This window comes from Oratosquilla oratoria, chromosome 12 (genome assembly GCF_046742065.1).
Source record: "Oratosquilla oratoria isolate Oo_2021 chromosome 12, ASM4674206v1, whole genome shotgun sequence".
Classification (NCBI taxonomy): Eukaryota; Metazoa; Arthropoda; class Malacostraca; order Stomatopoda; family Squillidae; genus Oratosquilla; species Oratosquilla oratoria.
The window spans coordinates 35,480,001-35,502,950 of NC_134788.1; the positions used below are offsets into that span (position 1 = coordinate 35,480,001).

General features: G+C 38.8%; 2 protein-coding genes across 3 annotated transcripts; both read left to right on the top strand.

Annotated features, from left to right (window-relative positions):
* Positions 1–72: 72 nt before the first annotated feature.
* LOC143031385 (uncharacterized) lies at positions 73–13,706 on the top strand. 2 transcript variants are annotated; one of them, XM_076195127.1, is made up of 2 exons: positions 73–1,305; positions 11,182–13,706. In XM_076195127.1, exon 2 carries the CDS (start codon positions 11,244–11,246, stop codon positions 11,763–11,765), a length of 522 nt encoding a protein of 173 aa, XP_076051242.1. In that variant the 5' UTR covers positions 73–1,305; positions 11,182–11,243; the 3' UTR covers positions 11,766–13,706. The 2 variants fall into 2 exon arrangements, with proteins under 2 accessions (XP_076051242.1, XP_076051241.1); XM_076195126.1 differs by having other exon boundaries at positions 74–1,309.
* Positions 13,707–14,186: 480 nt separating this feature from the next.
* LOC143030675 (uncharacterized) lies at positions 14,187–20,451 on the top strand. The gene is made up of 2 exons (XM_076193853.1): positions 14,187–14,221; positions 17,238–20,451. The coding sequence occupies exon 2, from the start codon at positions 17,300–17,302 to the stop codon at positions 18,764–18,766; it is 1,467 nt and encodes a 488-aa protein (XP_076049968.1). The 5' UTR covers positions 14,187–14,221; positions 17,238–17,299; the 3' UTR covers positions 18,767–20,451.
* The last annotated feature ends 2,499 nt before the right edge of the window (positions 20,452–22,950 follow it).

Here is a 22,950-nt window from a genome sequence, read left to right on the forward strand (position 1 = left end):
ATTGTTTGAACATTCGTGGGACGATGCTCAGGAGTCACAAGATTGCGAGCAACGAAGGTAGCCCCACGGGTAAGGAAAAGGATATTTGTAGGCGTTCGCCAGTCAGCTACAGCTTGCATGGTTAGACTGATGCCTGGAAGTTGCAGGCCATTATTATGTTTGTAGGTAGTAAGGTGTTGGATACTTTGGGAATAATGATGTAGGTCAGTAATGCAAGGGTGTTGAATGAAGCCCAATGTTTCAAAACTTGTGCAGGTGGGTTGGGATACTCAAAATACAATGAAAACATTTCAAGTAACTATAGCCCCTTTAAGAACTAGGAAGTAGCTTACATAATGTGCTGGTGTTTCAGAACACTTTCAAATTACAATTGGAGAGAAATTTAAGTCGAGTGAGTGTAAAATTAGGTACATCCATGTTTGCTAGCCTTTTCTTCTTAATCGCTACCAATGTTATTATTAATTTGCGGTAATTACATCTGGATTATAAAATACTTGGAATGATAAGAAATAAGCAATGGCAGTTAGGAACTTTGCAGCTTTGAGACCGGGTTTTTAGTGTATATATTCGGTTGTTTCTTCAAAAAACCTTTTCTTACGTTGTTATTAATTTGCGATACTTAAGTACAGGTAATGGGTTCGAAATGGTCAGAATAATAAGAGGCCCAATGATATCGTGAAGAATTGCATCCGTGAGATATAACTTAACGTAGCCTAACCTAGCTCATGGTAAATATAAAGATGTCCGTCTGAAATATTTAACAATCGCTGCCGACTTTAATATTTGCTGTAGTTTTGCATGTTTTTCAAATTACTTAGAATAGTAAGAACTAGCCAGTGATGTAGGTAAGAATTGCAGTTTTGAGGCTGGCAAACGTATCTAAGAATACTTAAAATGATGTAGATGGTGACTTATTACGATTACAAGTTATGAAAAAATAATTGAAGGCCAGAAACCTTACATGAATATTATATTCGTTTAATTGGGTTTTCCCAGCGAGCGTGCTTCGGCTCCGCCCATCCGTGACGTCACTAGGACGCGTTCGGACGGAGACGTGGACTAGGGCCATTAGATGTAAGAGAATGAGAAATATTCTCAATCTCCAGTTCGGTATTTTACCAGAGAAATAGTTTAGGGGGAATTGTGATGGCTAGGGATTGACTTGAGAAGGGAAATGAAGTCCCACGTTATAGCACGAAGGGGGAGCCAGGAGATTGACACAGATACGAACGCGTTCGTCAGTCTTATTCTGCGGAAACTGCGCATCTTAGATTAGTGCCACGTCCCAACTATCGCCATTAGAAAGTATGTAAGTGCGTTTTGTAAAAGTTCATGGAAATATATGTGACTATGAGTGAAATATATTTATTTATATTGAAGATATGATAGGTAGGTGTTAGTATTAAGTATTTAATAATTTAGAGGAGTCTCACGCCCCAGCTATTCCCATTATCGGGGAAGAAATGTTATTATTGGAAACATTAGTTCGGGAACTTTCCCTCAAAGTATTAATTTCTTTCGAATCGGGAGCAACTTTAAATAAGATACGATTAAACTCTCCACCCTAAAAGTAATTTTGGTTTAAAAACCGGGAAACTTGGAGAATTTGCTTAAAGTAAAATTTAACCCGTGACCTCGATTTTTTTTTTTTTTAAACACGTCCCGCCGGATATGGCCGCTATCGTCGGCCTGAACAGAACACCCAGAGCTCTGGTACCAGTCGTCTGACCATTCTTGAAACCAGTCGGCAAGGGACCTTTCTTACGTCTTCTCATAAGAAGCCTTCAAGTTCTACATCATTTAAGTTCTCAGACACTCTTGTATTTGATAAACCGTAATTACCATAACGGGTTCAGGGAGTGCAAACAAAAACTGTTGCGTAATGTAGGTGGTCGAAGGAATCGCGTATCAATCGGATGAAGAAGTTGTGAAATTGTTAAGTGAAATTTTGTCCGGAATCGTTCTATAATAAAGACACAGGAAATATGAGGTTAGGTTTGATAGAAAATAGATGAAATAGACAATTAGTGGCCAGAAGGTTGGATCGTAAGAATCACGCCCTTGCCCATGACCGTCTTGGAATGCCATTGGATTGAGCGTTGAACTTCATAACTGCGTCGAAAGCTATCTCGAACATGAGGTTATTAATCCCAAGTCAGCTGAATTACAAACTTGTTGCATATGACCTACATATATTTTTGTTGAGTACGATAATCATTAAATATGATCAATGTATATTTTCTTACTATTTTTATTACAATGTAGTGACTTGAATAAGATCCACACATATCTTTTTTACTGTCATTGTTACAATTTAATGACTGATGAATAGAATCCACATATAGTTGCTTACTATTTTTGCTACGATTTAATAATTACTGGAGAGAAAAATCGGATCTTTTCCAATTTACGACATGCAGTTGATTTCAATTTAACCCATTAAACTCCGATGACAAGATCTCTTGTCATTTGGTCAAATAAAACAAAAAATCATAAAACACCAAAATGTTTGATCAAACACCAGAAATATATGACGTCAGTCCTCGCTTCGCTCGCAGCGAAGCGAGGACTGACGTCATATTTTTCTGGTGTGTGTTTGATCAAACATTTTGGTGTTTTATGATTTTTTGTTTTATTTGACCAAATGACAAGACATCTTGTCATCGGAGTTTAATGGGTTAAGAGAGGCAAGAAATGAATATTAACCTGAAACCTAACCTAACCTGACCTGACCTGACCTGACCTAACCAAAAAATTCTGCATGGAAATGACCCGTAAGCTCGAAAGATTCGTTACCCAACCTCGATACGACTACTATAACATCTTGAACGGCTTCAAAAGAGGAGAATGGAATAAAATATTGTTTAATTAAGAGCAATTTGAATTCCAAATCATATGCATATACATGATCGACTTTGGTGGTGGCAGCGACTCCTACAAAGTAATGGGACCTTTCGCAGTGAGCGATTTGATACCAGACATCGCCAGATTTTGTAATTCTTGCCGGAAAATAAATACTTTTTTGGGCAAGTTTTATAAGCTTACAGAGGTGTATCGTTGTACCTTATTGTGTCTGAAATTTAAGTCAATTAATTTCATGATTGCAAACGGCATATAGCATTGTTTGAGCCTCTATTTATAATTACAGGTGATATTAGTAAAACAGCCTATGATTGTATCAAGCCAAGCAATTTGTCATTTTCTACCGACTTCAAAAACGTATACTGACATATACTTTCATTTGAATGCACCAAGCAATAGGCAAATCCATATAATCTAAAGAAAATATAATTTTGCATCGAAGACTTAATTTTTCCGGTACGATTAACATTTGTCTTTCTCTTTTTCTTGAATCTGACGTGTAGTCTGCCACGGCACACGTAAAATTAGTCATATTTGTTTGAAAATAGCTCCCAGCAGATCGAAGAGGCCATTCTTTACACAAACGTCGCTCACTTCGTACGTCTGCCACCACTGTTATCTTTTATCTCACTGATTATCTTCATATACAGGACGTGACAGTGATATCCATTATTATTCAACACTCAGATAAAATGCACAAACCGTAATCAACATCCTCTTAATTTTTACTGCTCATACTTCAGTAAAAATAATTACCTATTTTTAGTTTTACCTCATAATTAAATTAACAAAGCCTTATCACACACCAGTAAGTAAAAATGATAACATTAAGAGACATTTTTTTTTAAATATACTTATGCAGCAATTTATGTCGTATCTTTTTTTCTTTTTTAAATATCGGTTTCCAAATTAGCTAAGTCACCCCTTTGCCTCGTGAAATCCGAGACAATTGAAAATTCTAGCGCTAATAGGAATCATTAAGCTTAATATCGTATTTCCCAAGTCAACATTAGATCTATTTTTCTCGTAGGAGATGTTCTTGGTTAAATAGTATTCTACAGAGGCGTTATAAACATCTTGCCCTTCCATTCATCAATTGAATAGTATTGCATGTCTTGGGTGCCAATCAACCATACGCCGACGGCACCACAGTAATGATAGAAGTGGAGATTGAACATTAACTTTGGGTAATGACCTAAAAACATTTAAGCATTGCATGTGCCTCCTGGAGAAAGCAAACGGGGACAAAGTGTACAAAAGAGGTCGGAAGACCATGAGCGACCAGATGTACGTGATGTTAGGGACAAATTTCAAGAAATACAGGTGTATGTCAAAAGCGAAAATCTCGATATGATAGGAATAACCGAGACATGGTTAAATGGTACAGAGTTCGAAGCTGAATTTAATATTGCGGGATTTAAACACTTTCATCAGGATAGAAACCACAAGAAAGGTGGGGGTGTTCTATTGTACGTTAAAAACAATGTTCATGCTTGTGTTTTAGAGAAAGTGAAATGGGATGCATATGATAGTTTGTGGGTTGAGTTAACCCAAACAAATGGACAAAAAATGTATGTAGGTGTAATATATAGGCCAAAGACACTATCATTAGCAGACGACAAACTGTTATTTCAAGAACTGTCTAGTTTGTGCAACCGGGATTTATTGATAATGGGGGATTTCAATTTTACTGACATTGATTGGCTGACCCTTGCACATGGCCATATAGGTAGTCGCTTGATTGATTTTCTTGGTGACAATTACTTAATTCAGCATGTGAAAGAGCCCACAAGATATGGAAACTTGCTCGATCTATTGATCACTAGCCGCGAAAGGATGGTAACTGATGTAGAAGTCGGTGAAACTGTTGCAAATAGCGATCACAACTTAGATTCAAACGCCTAACAAATTTTAAAATAGATACTTGTTTATAGGACTACGTCAGGAGCTTCAGCTTACAGATTGGGATACAAAATTAAGCGAAAAAACTGTAGATCAGATGTGGGAAATATTTCAAAGTACGCTTACTAAGATGATGCATACATCCCTTTTAAGGACAGACGTCCCCCAAACCAGGCTCGCCCAAAGTGGTTCAACAAAGAAACTAAAAAAAATATATATATATTTATATATATATATATATATATATATATATATATATATATATATATATATATATATATTATTTGCTGAAAAGAGACAGGCTTATAAGAAATATAAGTGCTCGGTTGCATCTAATGACTATTAAAGTTATGTAACAACACGGATTTAAAAAAGACAATAAAAAGAGAAAGCGACAATACCGAAATGAGTATCGCTGATAAATCCAAATATAATCCCAAAGAATTCCATTGTTACATTAGAGATAAAAAGGTTATTAGGAATCACATTGGTCCACTATTATCTGCTGACGGTCAAGTTGAATATTCAAATGAAGGAATGTGTAATATTTTAAACAATTATTTTAGCTCGGTATTCGTAAACGATGGAGAGATGATAATGGAAGAGAATGCAGTAAGGGGAAGATGGAGAGAATATTTTAGGGAGTTGCTAAATGTGAAGAAGGACAGGGAGGGAAAGATAGCTGCAGTGGGAAATGCTAAGAAAATGAGAGTGATGAGTGAGGAAAATGGAGGAGAAATAAGGAAGGATAAAGTGAAGACAGTTGTTAAGATGATGAAAGCAGGTAAGGCACCTAGTCTGGATGGATGTCCTGAAGAATGTCTAAAAAAAGGAGGTACAGTGATGGTGGACTTGTTGGTGAGGTTATTTAATGTTTGCTGGAGAGAGGGTAGAGTGCCGGAGGACTGGAGGAGTGCCTGTATAGTTCCACTTTACAAGGGAAAGGGAGACAAGTGTGAATGTAGTAGTTTCAGAGGGATTAGCTTGTTAAGTGTAGTTGGGAGGGCTTATGGGAGGATCTTGATTGAGAGGATTAGGAGAGGAACAGAGGGAGTAATTGGTGAGAAACAGTGTGGATTTAGGACGGGTAGAGGTTGTGTAGATCAGATTTTTGTGGTAAGACATATATGTGAGAAAGCTATAGGAAAGGGGAAGGATTTTTTTTTTTTTTTTTTTTTTTTTTTTTAGCTTTTATGGATCTGGAAAAGGCTTATGATAGGATAGACAGAAATGCACTGTGGTAGGTCATGCAGATATACGGGATAGGAGGAAAGCTCGGAGTTGTCAAGAGTTTTTATGAGAGTAGTAGAGCTTGTGTCAGGATTAGAAATGGAGAGAGTGAGTGGTTGGAGGTAAAGGTGGGACTTCGTCAAGGATGCGTTATGTCACCCTGGCTGTTCAACTTATACATGGATGGGGTGGTGCGAGAGGTAAATGCAAGGGTAGTGGGTCAGGGATTGGATATGGTTAAAGAAAATGGAGAAAAGTGGGAGGTGAGCCAGCTGTTTGCGGACGACACTATGCTTGTGGCAGGATCGGAGGAGGGATTGAGGAAGCTGGTGACAGAGTTTGGGAGAGTGTGTGATAGAAGAAAACTGAAGATAAATGTGGGTAAAAGTAAGGTGATGAGATGTACAAGGGGTGAAAGTGGCAGTAGACTGGAAGTGAGCATAAGGAAGAGTGACTGGAGTAAATTGGTAGTTTTAGATACTTGGGTGCAAATGTGGCAGGAAAAGGTGGAGTGAAGGTGGAGGTAGAATGTAGATTGAGAGAAGCGAGTAAATGCCTTGGTGGATTAAAAAGTGTAATGTGGAATAGGCATTTGGGAATGGATGCTAAGAGGAGACTGTATGAAGGAGTGATTGTGCCAACAGCACTGTATGGGGCAGAAACATGGAACATAAGAGAGGAAGAGAGAAGGAGTTTGAATATGTTTGAGATGAGGTGTCTGAGAAGTATGATGGGGGTTAATAGGCTAGATAGAGTGAGGAATGAGGTGGTGAGGAGAAGAACAGGGGTGAAAAGGGAGTTGGGAGATAGGGTTGATGAAAGAGTATTAGGATGGTTTGGACACATGGAAAGAATGAGTGAAGAAAGACTAGTAAAAGAGGTATGGAAGGCAGATGTGGAGGGAGTGAACATGAGGGGATGTCCTAGGATGAGGTGGATGGATAGGGGTGAAGGGGACTTTGGGGAAGAGGGGAATGTCTGTTGAGGAAGGAAGGGAGAGGACAGAAGACAGGGGTGAATGGAGAATGGTTGTATGTGGATGATATTGTGATGCATGAGGTGAAATGGGCGGGGGGGTGGGGGTGAGGTAGTATGTGTGAGCAAAATTTGACGCAGCCCGAAGGTATTTCTCCCCGTCTTCTCCTTTTATTCATGGGGGGAAGGAGAGGGCGGGGTGTCGCCGATTTAATGAAGCAGCCTTGCTGTGGATGTGCTGTGTCTTGCGACACTGCTTCTGACCCAGGGCAGTGGACAGGATGCAGGGATGACCTGTCATCCAGGAGGTGCTAAGATAAGAGGGAAGAAGGAGGGTGGAGGGGTGTGGAGTGTATTCAGGGATGGAATGGATGGGAATGATTTTATGCATTTTCCTTTTTGGCTACCTCCCTTGTAAGGGGGAAAAAGCCTTGGTATATGTATGTATTCGTAAACGAAACACCTCAAAGTGAACTCCAAACTGAAACCTGTGAAAAGTCTAGGGTAAACTTACTACGGTAAATAAAAGAATAAATGAATAGATAAAATAAATAGATAATAATAATAATAATAAAATAAAATAAAATAAAATGAAATGTGTATAGAGAAATTCAGAGTTAATAAAACACCAGGGCCTGACGGTTGGCATCCAAGAATCTTAAAGGAAATAAAAAATGAAATTGTTCCATTAGAAATTATTTTCAAGAAATCCATCATATCCGGAGATGTCCCAAGAGAATGGAAGCTAATTAACGTTACTCCCATATTCAAAAAGGTGACAAAAAGAAACCAAATAACTATAGGCCTATAAGTTTGACTTCAATTGTAGGAAAAATAATGGAAACTATCATCAGAGATGCTATCGAACATCATTTAGAAAGTAACCGTTTGATAAATGATAGCCAGCACGGTTTTAGACGGAAATGTTCTTGCGTGACTAACTCGAATTCTACAACACAGTTATCTCGAATTATGACAAAAGAAACAATATAGATTTGATATATCTAGACTTTGCAAAAGCTTTTGATACCGTCCCACACGAAAGGCTACTTACTAAATTAGCTTCACACGGAATAAATGGTAGCCTATTAAGTTTCACTAGTAATTGGTTGAATGATCGAAAACAGAGAGTTGTTTTAAATGGAAAAAATTCTAGATGGAAAAAATGTTACAAGTGGTGTTCCTCAGGGTTCCGTTCTTGGGCCACTTCTATTCATAGTATATATAAATGATATAGACCATGGGCTAAAATCTACTGTTTTCAAATTTGCTAGATAAGGACCAAAAGGTCTCCTGTCGGCATGCTCCGCCTTTGTAATCCTTCTAGGGTTAGTGGCTAAATTTATTTACTTCCAAAGTTCAGCTTGTCCACCCAGATGGGTGCATTCATTTTGGTGTGTCCAACGAACCTTGTTAAATAATGTTAGATGGGAGAAAGAACAGTGACGTGTCACAAATCTCGTATCAAATACAAGAAACAAAACATACAATTAACACTAAAACAAAACCATTTCTGTGAAAAGACAGAGATGTTGAAGGTTAGTTATGGAACGAGTAGGGGGGAGAATGTGCTTGTTTTTATAGCTTATTCTAATGATATTGTTGTTTTTCCCATTAATCACTAGGTTTCCATGCTTGTATTACTCAAAATGTTTATTTCTCAGATATTAGTGGTAGGGGATGGGGGTTGGATCACGGCTACATGAAATGACCTCTCCCAGTGTGTGTTTTGATGGCGCCATTCTGGAGGTGGTATGTGAGTCTTTTGGAGAGGGTCATAGAAGTCATGCCAAAAACAAGATGAACTCCTTTACCGCCCAACCAACACCCACAAACACCAATATACCAACACTGGACCTGTACTACAAAGGACATATGAACACCGGCTACAAAGAAGACGAAAGAACACTTCGAAATATTATCACACGTAACATTCGACCCAACAACCCAGACACTAAGATACGCCTAATCGTATACTACAAAACCTCCAAAACACACACCCTGGTTATTAAGAACAACAGCCAGCCCCCCAACCCTCCTCTACAAGAAGTCAACGTCGTGTATAATTTTGATTGCCCTGTCGGTGATTGTCAGCACCGCACCTCCTCATACATTGGCATGACTTCTATGACCCTCTCCAAAAGACTCACATACCACCTCCAGAATGGCGCCATCAAAACACACATGACAAAAGAACACAAAACCACCATCACCAGACAAACACTAAACGAAAACACTAAAATAATCTACAAAGCTCACGACCCCCTTCGCCTTAAGATGGCCGAAGCAGTGAACATATACATCGAGAAACCTTCCATTAACATACAACTCATGCCCACAACCACACTCCCAAGCAGTAGACGCACATAACACAAACAATAACACCCCTTTCCACAATCCACAAGGAAGTTGCTACTTCCACGTACGCAGCGCTACGGATCACGGCTACATGAAATGACCTATCCCAGTGTTCGGCCAATGTACGGCCTGTATTTAAACCCCTGTAATCACCAACTATTGTTACTCCCTCCTTCACTCAAGACACCTAGAAAAACTGCACGCCAAACACAAACATCTGATACAACATATTACACCTAGACCACACCGTACAGACTATCTGTCAGCTGCGCCCGTCCCACGTGCGGTGTACACGATAAAACGTGTATAACCGCACCAACAAGTAACACACCCCTTCACCAGCTTGACTGGTGATAACCGCAATAATGTAATAATAATAATGGTAATGGTAATAATAATGATAATAATAATAATAATAATATCGTTACTCAAACCTGACCTGGGGTAAAACAGGAATCCTCATGCCTTACCTGGGGCTAATCAGGAACGCCCTCTAAACGCGGGAAGTGAAATCTACTCACTAACCGTAAATTACACACATACACCTCTCACGAACATAGCCGCATCCCACGCACAAACATATACACTTCCTTTTTCTTCGACTAAAATTCGCTTCCTTTCTCACTTTCTCTTATACTACATCTTCTCATTTCAGTTTACCTCCCACTAAAGATTTTTCCGTTTTTCCCCCTTTCTCTACTACTACGCCTCCTACCATTTTCTAAACTTTCGTTGGTGATCCTAACCCCGCTGGTAACCCCGTTGGTAATCCCAACCTCCTAACCTCCGGCGTCAGGCGCTTCCCTCCAAGCTCCTGGTCAAGTCCTCCTATGCCATGACAACAATCTAGCCCCTAATTGCTCGCGATTCGCCCGGTGGCAATAGCCCTCTTTTATACACTACTATCTTTTCATTTTCTAACAGACGTTCTTCCCCTCCCACAAAACCCGATCCCGCGCAAGCGAGGTGGTCTTTTCTTGAATTCCAGAATTCCAGACTCCCTCCCTGAGGATGACCGAGTAAGGTCGAAATACGTATAGGAGAATTAAAAAAGAGAAAACCGCACCAAATGTCTTTTGGACACCTTCTCAGCTATTTGGAACCATCACAGAAACTTGTTGCACGAGAGAAATTAAAGCTCCAATATAAACTCAACAACGCCATTGTCGCTGTAGATTTCTTAAAATCATGTATATACATATATATATATATATATATATATATATATATATATATATATATATATATATATATATATATAATCAAATACCAATGGAGGAAATGTATGTCACCACTCAGACCATAATTCCTAGATGTCTAGCAGGCTGCTTCAATTGGACAGCTTCTAACAAATAGATTAACTGTTAACAATTCTCTACTGCGTCCTTTATATATACTTCATACGTCCATTTAGCTGTCTTGTCGACCACAAGTGTCTGGTAGCTTTCCCTTCTGGACTCAGCTGACAACCTCGACCGTCAGGAATGAACTGGTCACTTCGACCATTTGGAGAGAACTGAACTGGTCACTGACTCCTACGTACTAACCTCCTCAGTCGTAACAATGGTTCTATTTAAAAATTTCATATTTCCTTTACACATCAAAGAATCCTACATACTTTTATTTATTATTTCTAACAATAGGACACCTAAAGTAACCATAGAAAAATTCCTATGACAATAATGATATAGAAATCTTCACTATTTCCAAGGGGTGCCAAAACAACCTTTACCGCCCGAGAAAGGAAAACTGCACAGGGACGATTATAATACAGTTTAAAATATGCTAAGACCGTAACAATATTTACTACACTATGATTTACAAACGTTTAAAAGCTTACGTATATGTTTTCAGATCCAGGATTTAACAATCTATATTTCATTTGGAGAATTGCTCTTCAATTCTATACATTCACTATGGACGCTGGAGAAAAATCATCCCAGTGTGGCTCATGCGATGCAGATTTCTCCCACAAGAGTCGTCTCAGTAGGCATATAACGAACCACACAGGAGATAAACCTTTCCAGTGTGACCTTTGCGACGCAACTTTCAAGGGAAAGAGTGTTCTCAAAAATCACATGATGACCCATACAGGAGAGAAGCCTTTCCAGTGTGACATTTGCGACGAAGCTTTCAGGACAAAGTCAGATCTTAGATGTCACGTGATGATCCACACAGGAGAGAAGCCTTTCCAGTGTAACCTTTGCGACGCATCTTTCGCAGCAAAGGCAAGTCTTCGACGTCACCTGATGACCCACATAGGAGAGAAGCCTTTCCAGTGTGACATTTGCGACGCAGCTTTCCAAAGAATGTCAAAGCTTCGATGTCATATGATGACCCACACAGGAGAGAAGCCTTTCCTGTGTGACATTTGCGACGCAGCTTTCCGAAGAAAGTCAACTCTTCGATATCACCTGATGACCCACACAGGAGAGTAGCCTTTCCAGTGTGGAATTTGCGACGCAACATACCAAACAAAGTCAAAGCTTCGATGTCACATGATGACCCACACAGGAGAGAAGCCTTTCCAGTGTGACATTTGCAACGCAGCTTTCAAGAGAAAGCAAATTCTCAAAAATCACGTGATGACCCACGCAGGGGAGAAATCTTTCCAGTGTGACCTTTGCGGCGCAATTTTCGCAAGAAAGTCAACTCTTCGATGTCACGTGATGACCCACACAGGAGAGCAACCTCTCTAATGTGACCTTTGCCGCGCAACCTTTATGGGAACAAGTGGTCGCAAATATCACGTGATGGTCCCACATGTTACGGTCTCAACAATAACCTCCAATCCCTAAAATAGAGAATTAATAAGATGTCAAGGAGGACAATACTTATCATTATTAGTGCTGCCTCATCTCTTAAAGGTGGCTGAACAAATTTAATATCATCTACTGAGGTTAGACAAAGATATTCATATAAAAATACATATATTGAACCTTAATTCTAGTATACAATATAAAAAATAATAATTTGTATTAACTCAATGTAACGTCCACATATAAGACATGGAATGACATCATATTACCACTGCAGTCATTCGGTAGATGTATACTCTGATGTTCACATTTCCTATATCTTTGGACTTAAATTGACATAACCTGCAGACATATGATATGGAATAGATATCACTTAATATCAGTCACTGTGTTAGTGTTCACCATTAATGTGACCAAATTGAGATAACCTGCATACGCACGGTATGGAATAGATATCACTGAATATCAATTACATCTTCAATAACACCAGGATAATTATTAATCCTTGATACAATACCTTAATTATATGCTCTGGCACAGCATTTCCCCACCTTTTACTATCAAATATGCCACAACAAGGCACATGTTTTGAATCCCCCATTAGAGTAACACATACATGTTACTAGATCGGCTGTGCCAAGAAGAGAGGACCAAAAGACTCTTTCTAGGCTGTGTCGACAACTAGCAAGTTCCAACAACCGATATGTCGACATGTACGATAACTAATACAAATCATACATTATCTATACATCGCAAGAAAATAAAGCAAATACATCCTTGAGTTTTCATACAGTAATTAGAATATGACATACAACATATACGTAAATATATTCATTTGCGAATAACTTTTTGTTGCGTAGAAATTAGAATATATAGAGAAAGGAAAAACAAAAAGGGGTGACTAACATACGGAGTATGGTAGCACACAGGAGATAAGCTAATGTTACAAATGTGACCTTTGCGATGCAGATTTCAGTGCGAAATGTCACATTTGAGATTACATGTCGACCTACCTACACGAGAGATTTCTTTCAAGTGTGACCATTGTGATATCATGTATATCACAGTAGAGGAGACTATGGAATGTCATCTTTGCGACGCAGTTTGCAGGAGAAAAGATAATCTCAAAAAGCACATGGCGACCCATATAAGATAAAAAAAAAAAAAGAGTCAAGTGACATTTGCGATTCAGGATATTCATAAATGATGAAGATTAACGTCACACGGTTATATGCGGCTCGCCATAGTGCACAGCAACCCACGATTCCTTGCCTCTTGAGTGTCACTATCACCACTTTTGTGTAAACTTAGGTAATGTGTTTCCTCTATTATTGACAATAGTGATTGTGCATAGTATATTATATGTAATTTTTATTAACTATAATTGCATTTATTTTTTATTACATTATAATTTTATTTTTCCATTTATCATATTTTTAGCATCCAACCTAGTTCTATTAATGACAATAGTGATTAAGCATAGTATATGTAATTGTTTATTAACTATAATTGCATTTATTTGTTGTTATTATTTACATTATACTTTATATTTGTTCATTTATCATATTTTTAGCATCCGACCTATAGACCAAAAGGTCTCCTATCGGCATGCTCCGCCTTTGTAATGAAGTTTTGCAGGATAACTTGAATAAAGATTTTGCTGAAATGGATGACTCCTTTATTTGTAGACCTTTACAAGCGGGTGCGCAAACTGGAACTGGCTAGTGATTGAAGAAGATCTGTTTTAATCTCATACTTTCACAATATCACACATAATGCCACGCTGTCCAATTTGCACAACACTCCACATTAACTATACCTACTCTGTCATATACCCCCTCAAGCAGCACTGACTCCTGGGCAACAAGACACGAATACCTCAATAATATCTCTATTTCCTCCTAAATACAGCTTGTAAAGGAGAGAGAGCGAAAAGGGATTTTCATTCAGGAAATAAAAACAAATTAGGTACCCTTAATAAATCATGTGGTTCAAGTTTTCTTTGTTTTGTTGTAAGGAAAATTTTCTTTGGGTAAAGATGCCCTTGTAGTGTTGCACGAACATTTCGAATTGTTTGGAAATGTGTTAGACGCTCAGGAGTCACAAGATTGCGAGCAACGAAGGTAGCCCCACGGGTAAGGAAAATTTTATTTGTTGGCGTTCGCCAGTCAGCTACAGCTTGCATGGTTAGACTGATGCCTGGAAGTTGCAGGCCATTATTATGGTTGTAGGTGTTAAGGTGTTGGATACTTTGGGAATAATGATGTAGGTCAGTAATGCAAGGGCCTTGAAGGAAGCCCAGTGTTTGAAAACTTGTGCAGATGGATTGGGATACTCAAAATACAAAGGAAGCATTTCAAGTAATATTATCCCTTAAAGAAGTAGGAAATGGTTTACGTTATGTGCTGGTGTTTTAGAACACTTTCAAATTACAACTGAAGAGAAATTTAAGTCGTGTAAGTGTAGAATTGGGTACATCCATGTTTGCTAGTTGTTGTTTTTTCTTAATCGCTACCAATGTTATTATTAATTTGCGGTAATTACATCTGGATTATAAAATACTTGGAATGATAAGAAATAAGCAATGACAGATAAGAATTGTGCAGCTTTGAGGCCGGGTTTTTAGTGTATAATGAACCAATATTTTAGGTTGTCTCATTTTTTTCAAAATTAGTTTCCTACGTTGTAATTAATTTGCGATCCTTATACTTGGGATTAGAAATGGTCAGAATAATAAGAGGCCCATTGATATTGTTAAGAATTGCAGCCGGGAGAAGTAACGCAACGTAGCCTAACCTAGCTCATGGTAAATATGAAGATGCCCATCTAAATAAAAAAAAAAAATCGCTGCCGACGTTAATATTAATTTCCTGTAGTTTTTTTTTTTTTATTACTCGGAATGGCAAGAGCTAGCCAGTGATATAGGTAATAAATGCAGTTGTGAGTCTAGCAAACATATGTATGAATACTTATACCTACACGTTTTGAGAGAAAAACTATAATAAATAGAAGTGGAGATTGAAAATGATCCTGGGGTAACGACCTAGGAATATTCAAGCCTCGTATATGTTCACAGAGAAAGAAAATGGGATGCTAGGGATAGCGGCTAAATCTATTTGCTTCTAATGTTCACCCCGTCCACCTAGATGGGTGCATTCGTTTTGGTGTGGCCAACAAACCTTGTTAATGACTGTTAGAGGCGAGAGAGAACAGTGATGAGACACAAAACTCGTATCACATACAATAAACAAAACTTGTAATCAACACTTAATCATTTAAATTTATTTCCGTGAAAAGACAGACAGACCGAGAGAGAGAGAGACTTTGTAGGTTAGGTATGGTACGAAGAATGCGCTTGTATTTACAGCTTTTAATAATACTGTCGTCGTTTCTCTAACAAATCACTGGGATTCCACGCTTGTATTAATAAAAATGTTTATTTCCCAGACGTTAGAATCACAACATCCTATCCGATCAAATCAACAGGAGAAATGTTGTAAAATATGTTTTCAAAACGAATTAGCCTGTTGGGCGACTTCAGAGCCGCTGATTCCTTACACCGAGTTTCCAACATCCGCCAACTCGACCAACACAAACACAGACTTCACAAGAGACACATAGAAAAACTGCACGACCGACACAAACACCTGATACAACACATCACACCTAGACCACACCGTACAGACTGTCTGTCAGCTGCGCCCCTCCCACGTGCGGTGTACACGATAAGTCGTGTATAACCGCGCCTATCAGTAATTTACCCCTTCACCAGTTTTAACTGGTGATAAGAACAACAATGATAATAATGATAATCTAATAATGATAATAATAATAATAATAATAATACCTAGCTAATCCACAACTTATCTAGCTAATCCATAATCCATTTCGTGTGAACAAGACTCTTGTCACCTACCACACCGAGTGAACTGTGGAGACGCACAATCAGGTTATCAGAAATAAACCACAGAACTGCATTTACATATCTTTGCATGCAAGGTTTATATGTACATATATATACATGTACCATCAGATAACAATGGAACATAAACGTACCTCACCACTCAGACCATAATTCCTAGAGGTTTATCAGGCTGCTGCAATTGGACAGCTTCTAACAAATAGATTAAATGTTAACAATTCTCTACTGCGTCATTTATACTTCATACGTCCATCCAGCTGTCTTGCTGACCACAATTGTCTGGTAGCCTTTCGTTCTGGACTCAGCTGACAACCTCGACCATCAGGACAGAACTGAACTGGTCACTGACTCGGTGTCCGGACATAATCCCTCCTGGACACAATCCCCCGGACACAATCCCTCCGGATAATATCCCTCCTGGACAGAATCTCCCCTAGACAATATCCCCCTGGACAGAATCCCTCCCAGAGTATATGTTTATTCATGTATTTTAATATGTTAATGTATCTATATATTAATGTATTTTAATATATATTCTCATATGATATTTGACTGTATATGTGAGCATATGTTTATGTATGTATTTTAATATATATTCTCATATGATATTTGACTGTATATATGAGCATATGTTTATTTATGTATTTTAATATATATAATATTTTCATATATGTTTGTAAGGTGTAGTAGTGATGCAAAAAACTTTTTTATAAATGATTTATTCAAACAAGTATATAAATGTCTGTACTGTATTCATTAGCACCTCTGTAAGATAAAGTAAGATGTTAATTGTTTTGCATGTGATAATATATAATGGGAGAGCTGCTAAACTGAATGTGGGGGATTTTGTCCAGCCCGCTCACTTTTGTGGAGGGATTCTGTCCAGGAGGGATATTGTTCGGGTGGATTGTGTCCGGGAGGGATTATGTCCCGGATCACACTGACTCCTACGTAGTAACCCCCTCAGTCGTAACAATGGTTCTCTTTAATTACACATTTCCTTTGTACATCCAAGAATCCTACATACTTTTATTTATTATTTCTAACAATAGAACACAAACTAACCATAGAAAAATACATAAAACAATAATAATATAGAAATCTTTACTATTTCACGGCGCAGGGGGATTGTAATATAGAGTAAGATATGCTAGCACCGTAACAATATTTACTACATTATGATTTACAAATGTTTACAAACGTTTAAAAGCTTACGTATATGTTTTCAGATCCAGGATCTAACAATCTATATATTATTTGGAGAATTGGTCTTCAATTCTATACATTCGCTATGAACGCTGGAGAACAATCATCCCAGTGTGGCTCATGCGATGCAGGTTTCTCCCACAAGAGTCGTCTCAGTAGGTGTATGACGAACCACACAGGAGATAAACCTTTCCAGTGTGACCTTTGCGATGCAACTTTCAAAATGAAGGCGAAGCTTCGACGTCACATGATGACCCACACAGCAGAAGAGAAACCTTTCAATTGTGACCTATGCGAAGCAGCTTTCACAAAGAAGTCACATCTTCGACGTCACGTGATGACCCACACAGGAGAGAAGCCTTTCCATTGTGACCTTTGCGATGCAGCTTTCGCAAGAAAGTCGACTCTTCAGTGTCACGTGATGACCCACACAGGAGAGAAACCCTTCCATTGTGATCTTTGCGACGCAACTTTCGCAACAAAGGGAAATATTCGACGCCACGTGATGAGCCATACAGAAGGGAAGCCTTTCAAGTGTGATCTTTGCGAAACAGTTTTCAGATCCAAAGCAGATCTTCGACGTCACATGATTATCCATACAGAAGAGAAACCTGTCCAGTGTGACCTTTGCGAGGCAACTTTCAAGGGAAAGAGTGGTCTCAAATATCACATGATGGCCCATACAGGAGAAAACCCTTTTAAATGTGGCCATTGCGACGCAGCTTTCAAGGCAACGAGTGGCCTCAAATATCACATGTTGGCCCATACGGGAGTCAGGCCTTTCCAGTGTGACCTTTGCGACGACGCAGCTTTCAAAACAATGAGTGCTCTCAAATATCACATGATGACCCACACAGGAGAGAAGCCTTTTAAGTGTGTCTTTTGCGACGCAGCTTTCAAGGGAACGAGTGCTCTCAAATATCACGTGTTGGCACATACGGGAGAGAGGCCATTCCAGTGTGACCTTTGCGACGCAGCTTTCAAGAAAGCGAATGATCTCAAATATCACATGATGACCCACACAGGAGAGAAGCCTTTTCAGTGTGACCTTTGCGACTCGGCTTTTAAATCAAAGTCAAATCTTCGGCGTCACATGATAACCCACACAGAAGAGAAACCTTTCCAGTGTGACCTTTGCGACGACGCAACTTTCAAGGGAAAGGATGCTCTCAAAAATCACCTGATGACCCATACAGGAGAGAAGCCTTTTCAGTGTAACCTTTGCGACTCAGTTTTCACGACAAAGTCAACTCTTCGATGTCACGTGATGACCCACACAGACGAGAAACCTTTCCAGTGTGACCTTTGCCTCTCGTCTTTCAGAAGAAAGTCAAATCTTGGACGTCACATGATGACCCACACACAAGAGAAACCTTTCCAATGTGACCTTTGCGACGACGCAGCTTTCAAATTACAATCACACCTTCGACGTCACATGCTGACCCACACAGATGAGAAACCTTTCCAGTGTGACCTTTGTGACGCAGCTTTCAAAAGAAAATCACATGTTCAACGTCACATGATGACCCACAAGGGAGAGCAACCTCTCTAGTGTGACTTTTGCCGCGCTATCTTTAACCCATTAAACTCGGATGACAATATTCTTGTCATTTGGTCAAATAAAACAAAAAATCATAAAAGACCAAAATGTTTGATCAAACACCAGAAAAATATGACAGTCCTCCTCGCTCGCGAGCGAAGCGAGGAGGACTGACGTCATATTTTTCTGGTGGATCAAACATTTTGGTCTTTTATGATTTTTTGTTTTATTTGACCAAATGACAAGAATATTGTCATCCGAGTTTAATGGGTTAAGGGAACAAGTGATCTCAAACATCACGTGATGGTCCCACAGGAAAGAAGCTATACAAATATGGCTTTTATTATGCTTTTCTCATTGCGAAATATCACATTGGAGATAACATATCGACCTACACATGAGAGATTCCTTTCAAGTGTGACCATTGCGACACAGCTGACACAATAGAGTTAAATATTCGATATCATGCTATAACCTACGCAGGAGAGATGCTTTTCAAGTGTGACCATTTTGACACAGTTTCTGGAAGAAAGTGTCATCTCAAAATCCAAATGGCGACCCACGCAATAGAGGAGCCTTTGGAGTGTGACCTTTGCGACGGATTTTGTAGGAGGAGAAAGCATCATCATCTAAAAAACCACATGGCAACCCATACCAGATAAAAGGTCAAGTAACCTATGCGATGTAGGATGGTCACAAACCATTAAAATTGACGTCACACGGTTATATGCGGCTCGCCATATTGCACACTGCTCTTTGAGTTTCGCTATCACCACTTTTGTGTTACCTTAGGTAATGTGTTTGCTCTATTATTGGCAGTATTGTTAGTGATGGTGCATGGTTTATTACATTTCATTTTTATTATTACTATTTACCTGTTTGTTTATTATTAAAGTATACCTATGGACCAAAAGGTTTCCTTTCGGCATGCTCCGCCTTTGCAATCCTTTGTAAGTACGTAGGAAATGGAGGATGGAGTCTTTATGAAATATTTGTTAGCAATTGTGATGATCTGGAGGCTGGAGTAGAGGACTAATGAAATTAAATAATGTTTGTTGCCATCATTGTTTCCACCTTGAATATTGTCATTAGTGTAGTGTATATTATTAAAACGTTCTTGTAGCTCTTTGTTTCAATATTAGACATAAACACATATAGAAATCGTTGGCTTGTCCAGATTAGGAATATGCCGTATGGCTGGCGAATCTCGTTAAAGAAATTGACAGGTTGGGAAAAGTACAACGGTGAGCCGCAAAACTGATTCCAAATATAAAACATAAATCATACGAAAATTGACTAAAACATATAAATTTGCTTTCCTTAAAAAAAAGTAGATTCAGAAATGAAGAAATAATTGTCTCGAACTGTGAGGAAATAGTGGGTAGAAACAACTTCGCCAACCGTGTAGTTAATGAATGGAATTAACTTCCTGCAGAGGCAGTGCAATATATTTCAGATCGAAGCCTTAAGATTCGTTTAGATAAACACCTGAGCAAGATGCTGTAATGCCTGCCATTTATTTTATAGTATTTATTATTTTTTCCTGTTTATTATTTGCTTGATTATCATTTATCATTTATGTAAATTTATTATTAACTATTTACCTGTTTGTTTATTATTTCCCTTTACTATTTATTATCATTGTATTTTTTATTCATTTATTTATTATTATCTTCGAATGATGAAACAAAAGGTCATGCTCCTCCTTTGCGATCCTTGGTAAACAAGTTTTGTATGATGAATAAAGTTCTTGCTTAAATGAGTGACTCCTTTATTTATAGACTTTACAGGTGGGTGGGCAAACTGGAACTGCCTATTGATGGAATAGTGTTGGCCTGATAATCTGATAAACACGAAGGGAAAATGAGTGTGTTGAAGAATATGTGCTTTAATCTCATACTGGGCTTGGAGGGACGCGAGCGAAAGAAAAATTAAACGAACAGAGACGTCAAAGGGAATTGCGGTATATAATTCGTCAGCCATCTCGACTATGAGGTGTACCGTGTTGAGCGATGCTTCTGCGTTGCTGGTCCTGCTCCAAGTGTTGGTGACCTGACCCTAAACCCAGACGGTGGCTCCTACTTGCAATTGGTGTCGCCAGAGGCGTTGAGCACCCCCTCATGTCCAACATGTCCTTGTGATGTTGGATGATTTGCTCCTCCCTTACATGTCTACGGTCTTACACTGCCGGTAAGTGTGTGTCTTTACCTAGTTGTATCTTACGGGAAAGGAAGCTATGCTCGCTCGTGGTGTCCCGTCTCTGTATCTCGCAGTGTCTAAATTGCTCTTAATTTCGTGTATGGTTTTTGCACATACAAGTTTGTTTCATACATCCACCACTCCGTGGGGAAAGCTGTGCTTTTTCAAGACTCTCCTGTAATTGTTTTTTCCTTCTATGTCCCCTTGTATTTGTCTTCTCCCTGAAACTACGACAGAGAACGAAAATCCAGGAAAAAAAGGGTGCAAATTGCGTAGATAGATAGATAGACTATTTGGCAATGAATCAATGTACATTAAGTGCAAACAATGACAAGAACACATAGTTCGGAATAATAAATACAAATTGCCGAGGATAACACAAAAAGCATGTACGCTTATTTCCATTGAGGTCCTCATCAGATTGCTATTCTACACTAAGTCACACGGACAACATACGTTGGGGGTTAACAGACCCAGTTGCTTCAATATTTCCCTAGATACAATACATTGTATGCTTGACTCTACACACTGTCTAAACAGACCCATTTGCTTCAATATTTACCTAGATACAATCTTATGATAATTTAAGTTACAGTATTAGGACATGTTGGGTGTTTCCAAAGTTAGTTTTGAAAAAAATTATATAAAATTCTTTGCCAAGGCCCTCACACGAAGCATGCACCCAATATCCACAAAAGTCACAAAGCAGACCATCACTTTCCCTACTCAAGTTGGTGCACTTTAATTCACAATGACCGCACATCAGTTTGTCTAGAATTGCAAGCCCCTCCACTGGCACTAACTGGAGGTGGTTGGAAGCCATTCGGGTTTCCTTGGCCAGCCCCGACTTTCTGGTTACCTTTATAAATCTTTCTGCTACATTTTGTACATCAAAACTGTTTCCACACCATTATGAACTACTGATTCCTCACCCTAAACCTCCCAAAACATGAAAAGGTAAGCATACAGTGATGAATAGTTGGTGGTTTCAGTCACAGCATACCCTGCACAACACTCAGTGGCACGGTTGGTTGAGTCCCGGACTGTCACCTCAGCGGCCCGGGTTCGAATCCTGCCCAGGGCTGAAATAATTTCAGTATCGCTGCACTTCGAGTTGTTACTCCAACTCTCGTGGGTGGGGAGTTGTGTGTGTGTGTGTGTGTGTGAGGTCACAGCATTACCCATAGATCAGTCATACGAGCTCTCAGCTCTCTTTCAGGAGGGAAATGGCTGTCGATCACGAGTCCAACAAGTGATCCAAAGGTGATCCAAAGGCCACTATGAGATCACCTGATCTGACATATACTGTATTTTTTTCAATGCTTAATTTTCTCACACTTCCTACATATATCGCTTTCCAAACACTAGCAAAGTTTAAAAAGTGACCGTTCTTTAGCTAGATTTTGGTGATTGTAAGCTGTTTCCCTATGATTAAGATATTTCAAGATTTTTGCTACTGAAAGACACATCTGGACTCAACAACATGCACAGCAAGCGTGTTATAAAGAATTAAATCCAAGAATAATAACAGTGGCTTTCAACAGGAACAAATATCAAAATCACTCAAGTTACATTAAAACTTTTACACATCATAAGCCGCTTGGGGTATTGTAGAAATTTACTTAAACTAGGTTAGGTTAGGTTACAATGATTAAGCTCTTTGGTACTTTATTCAAGAATAGGTTATTCCAATTACTGGCTGTCCTAACATCAAGAAACTATAACAAGTAATGTAACCTACATCCTATTATAATTATTTGAAGTGAAACTACTCTTCCAAAACCCTTTCATTTTGCGTTTCAAAACTTAACCAACCACCCACTCCATACATTTATAAATATTATGCTTTTTTCAACACAGCCCTCCATTTGGTCTTGCAATTCACATGTTATATTATCACCGATGTATCCTGCGCCAATTATAAATAGCGACACACAGCTTGCCTGTGGCGAGAAAGACTAATACCAGAATACCCTTTTTATATTTACATCCTGACT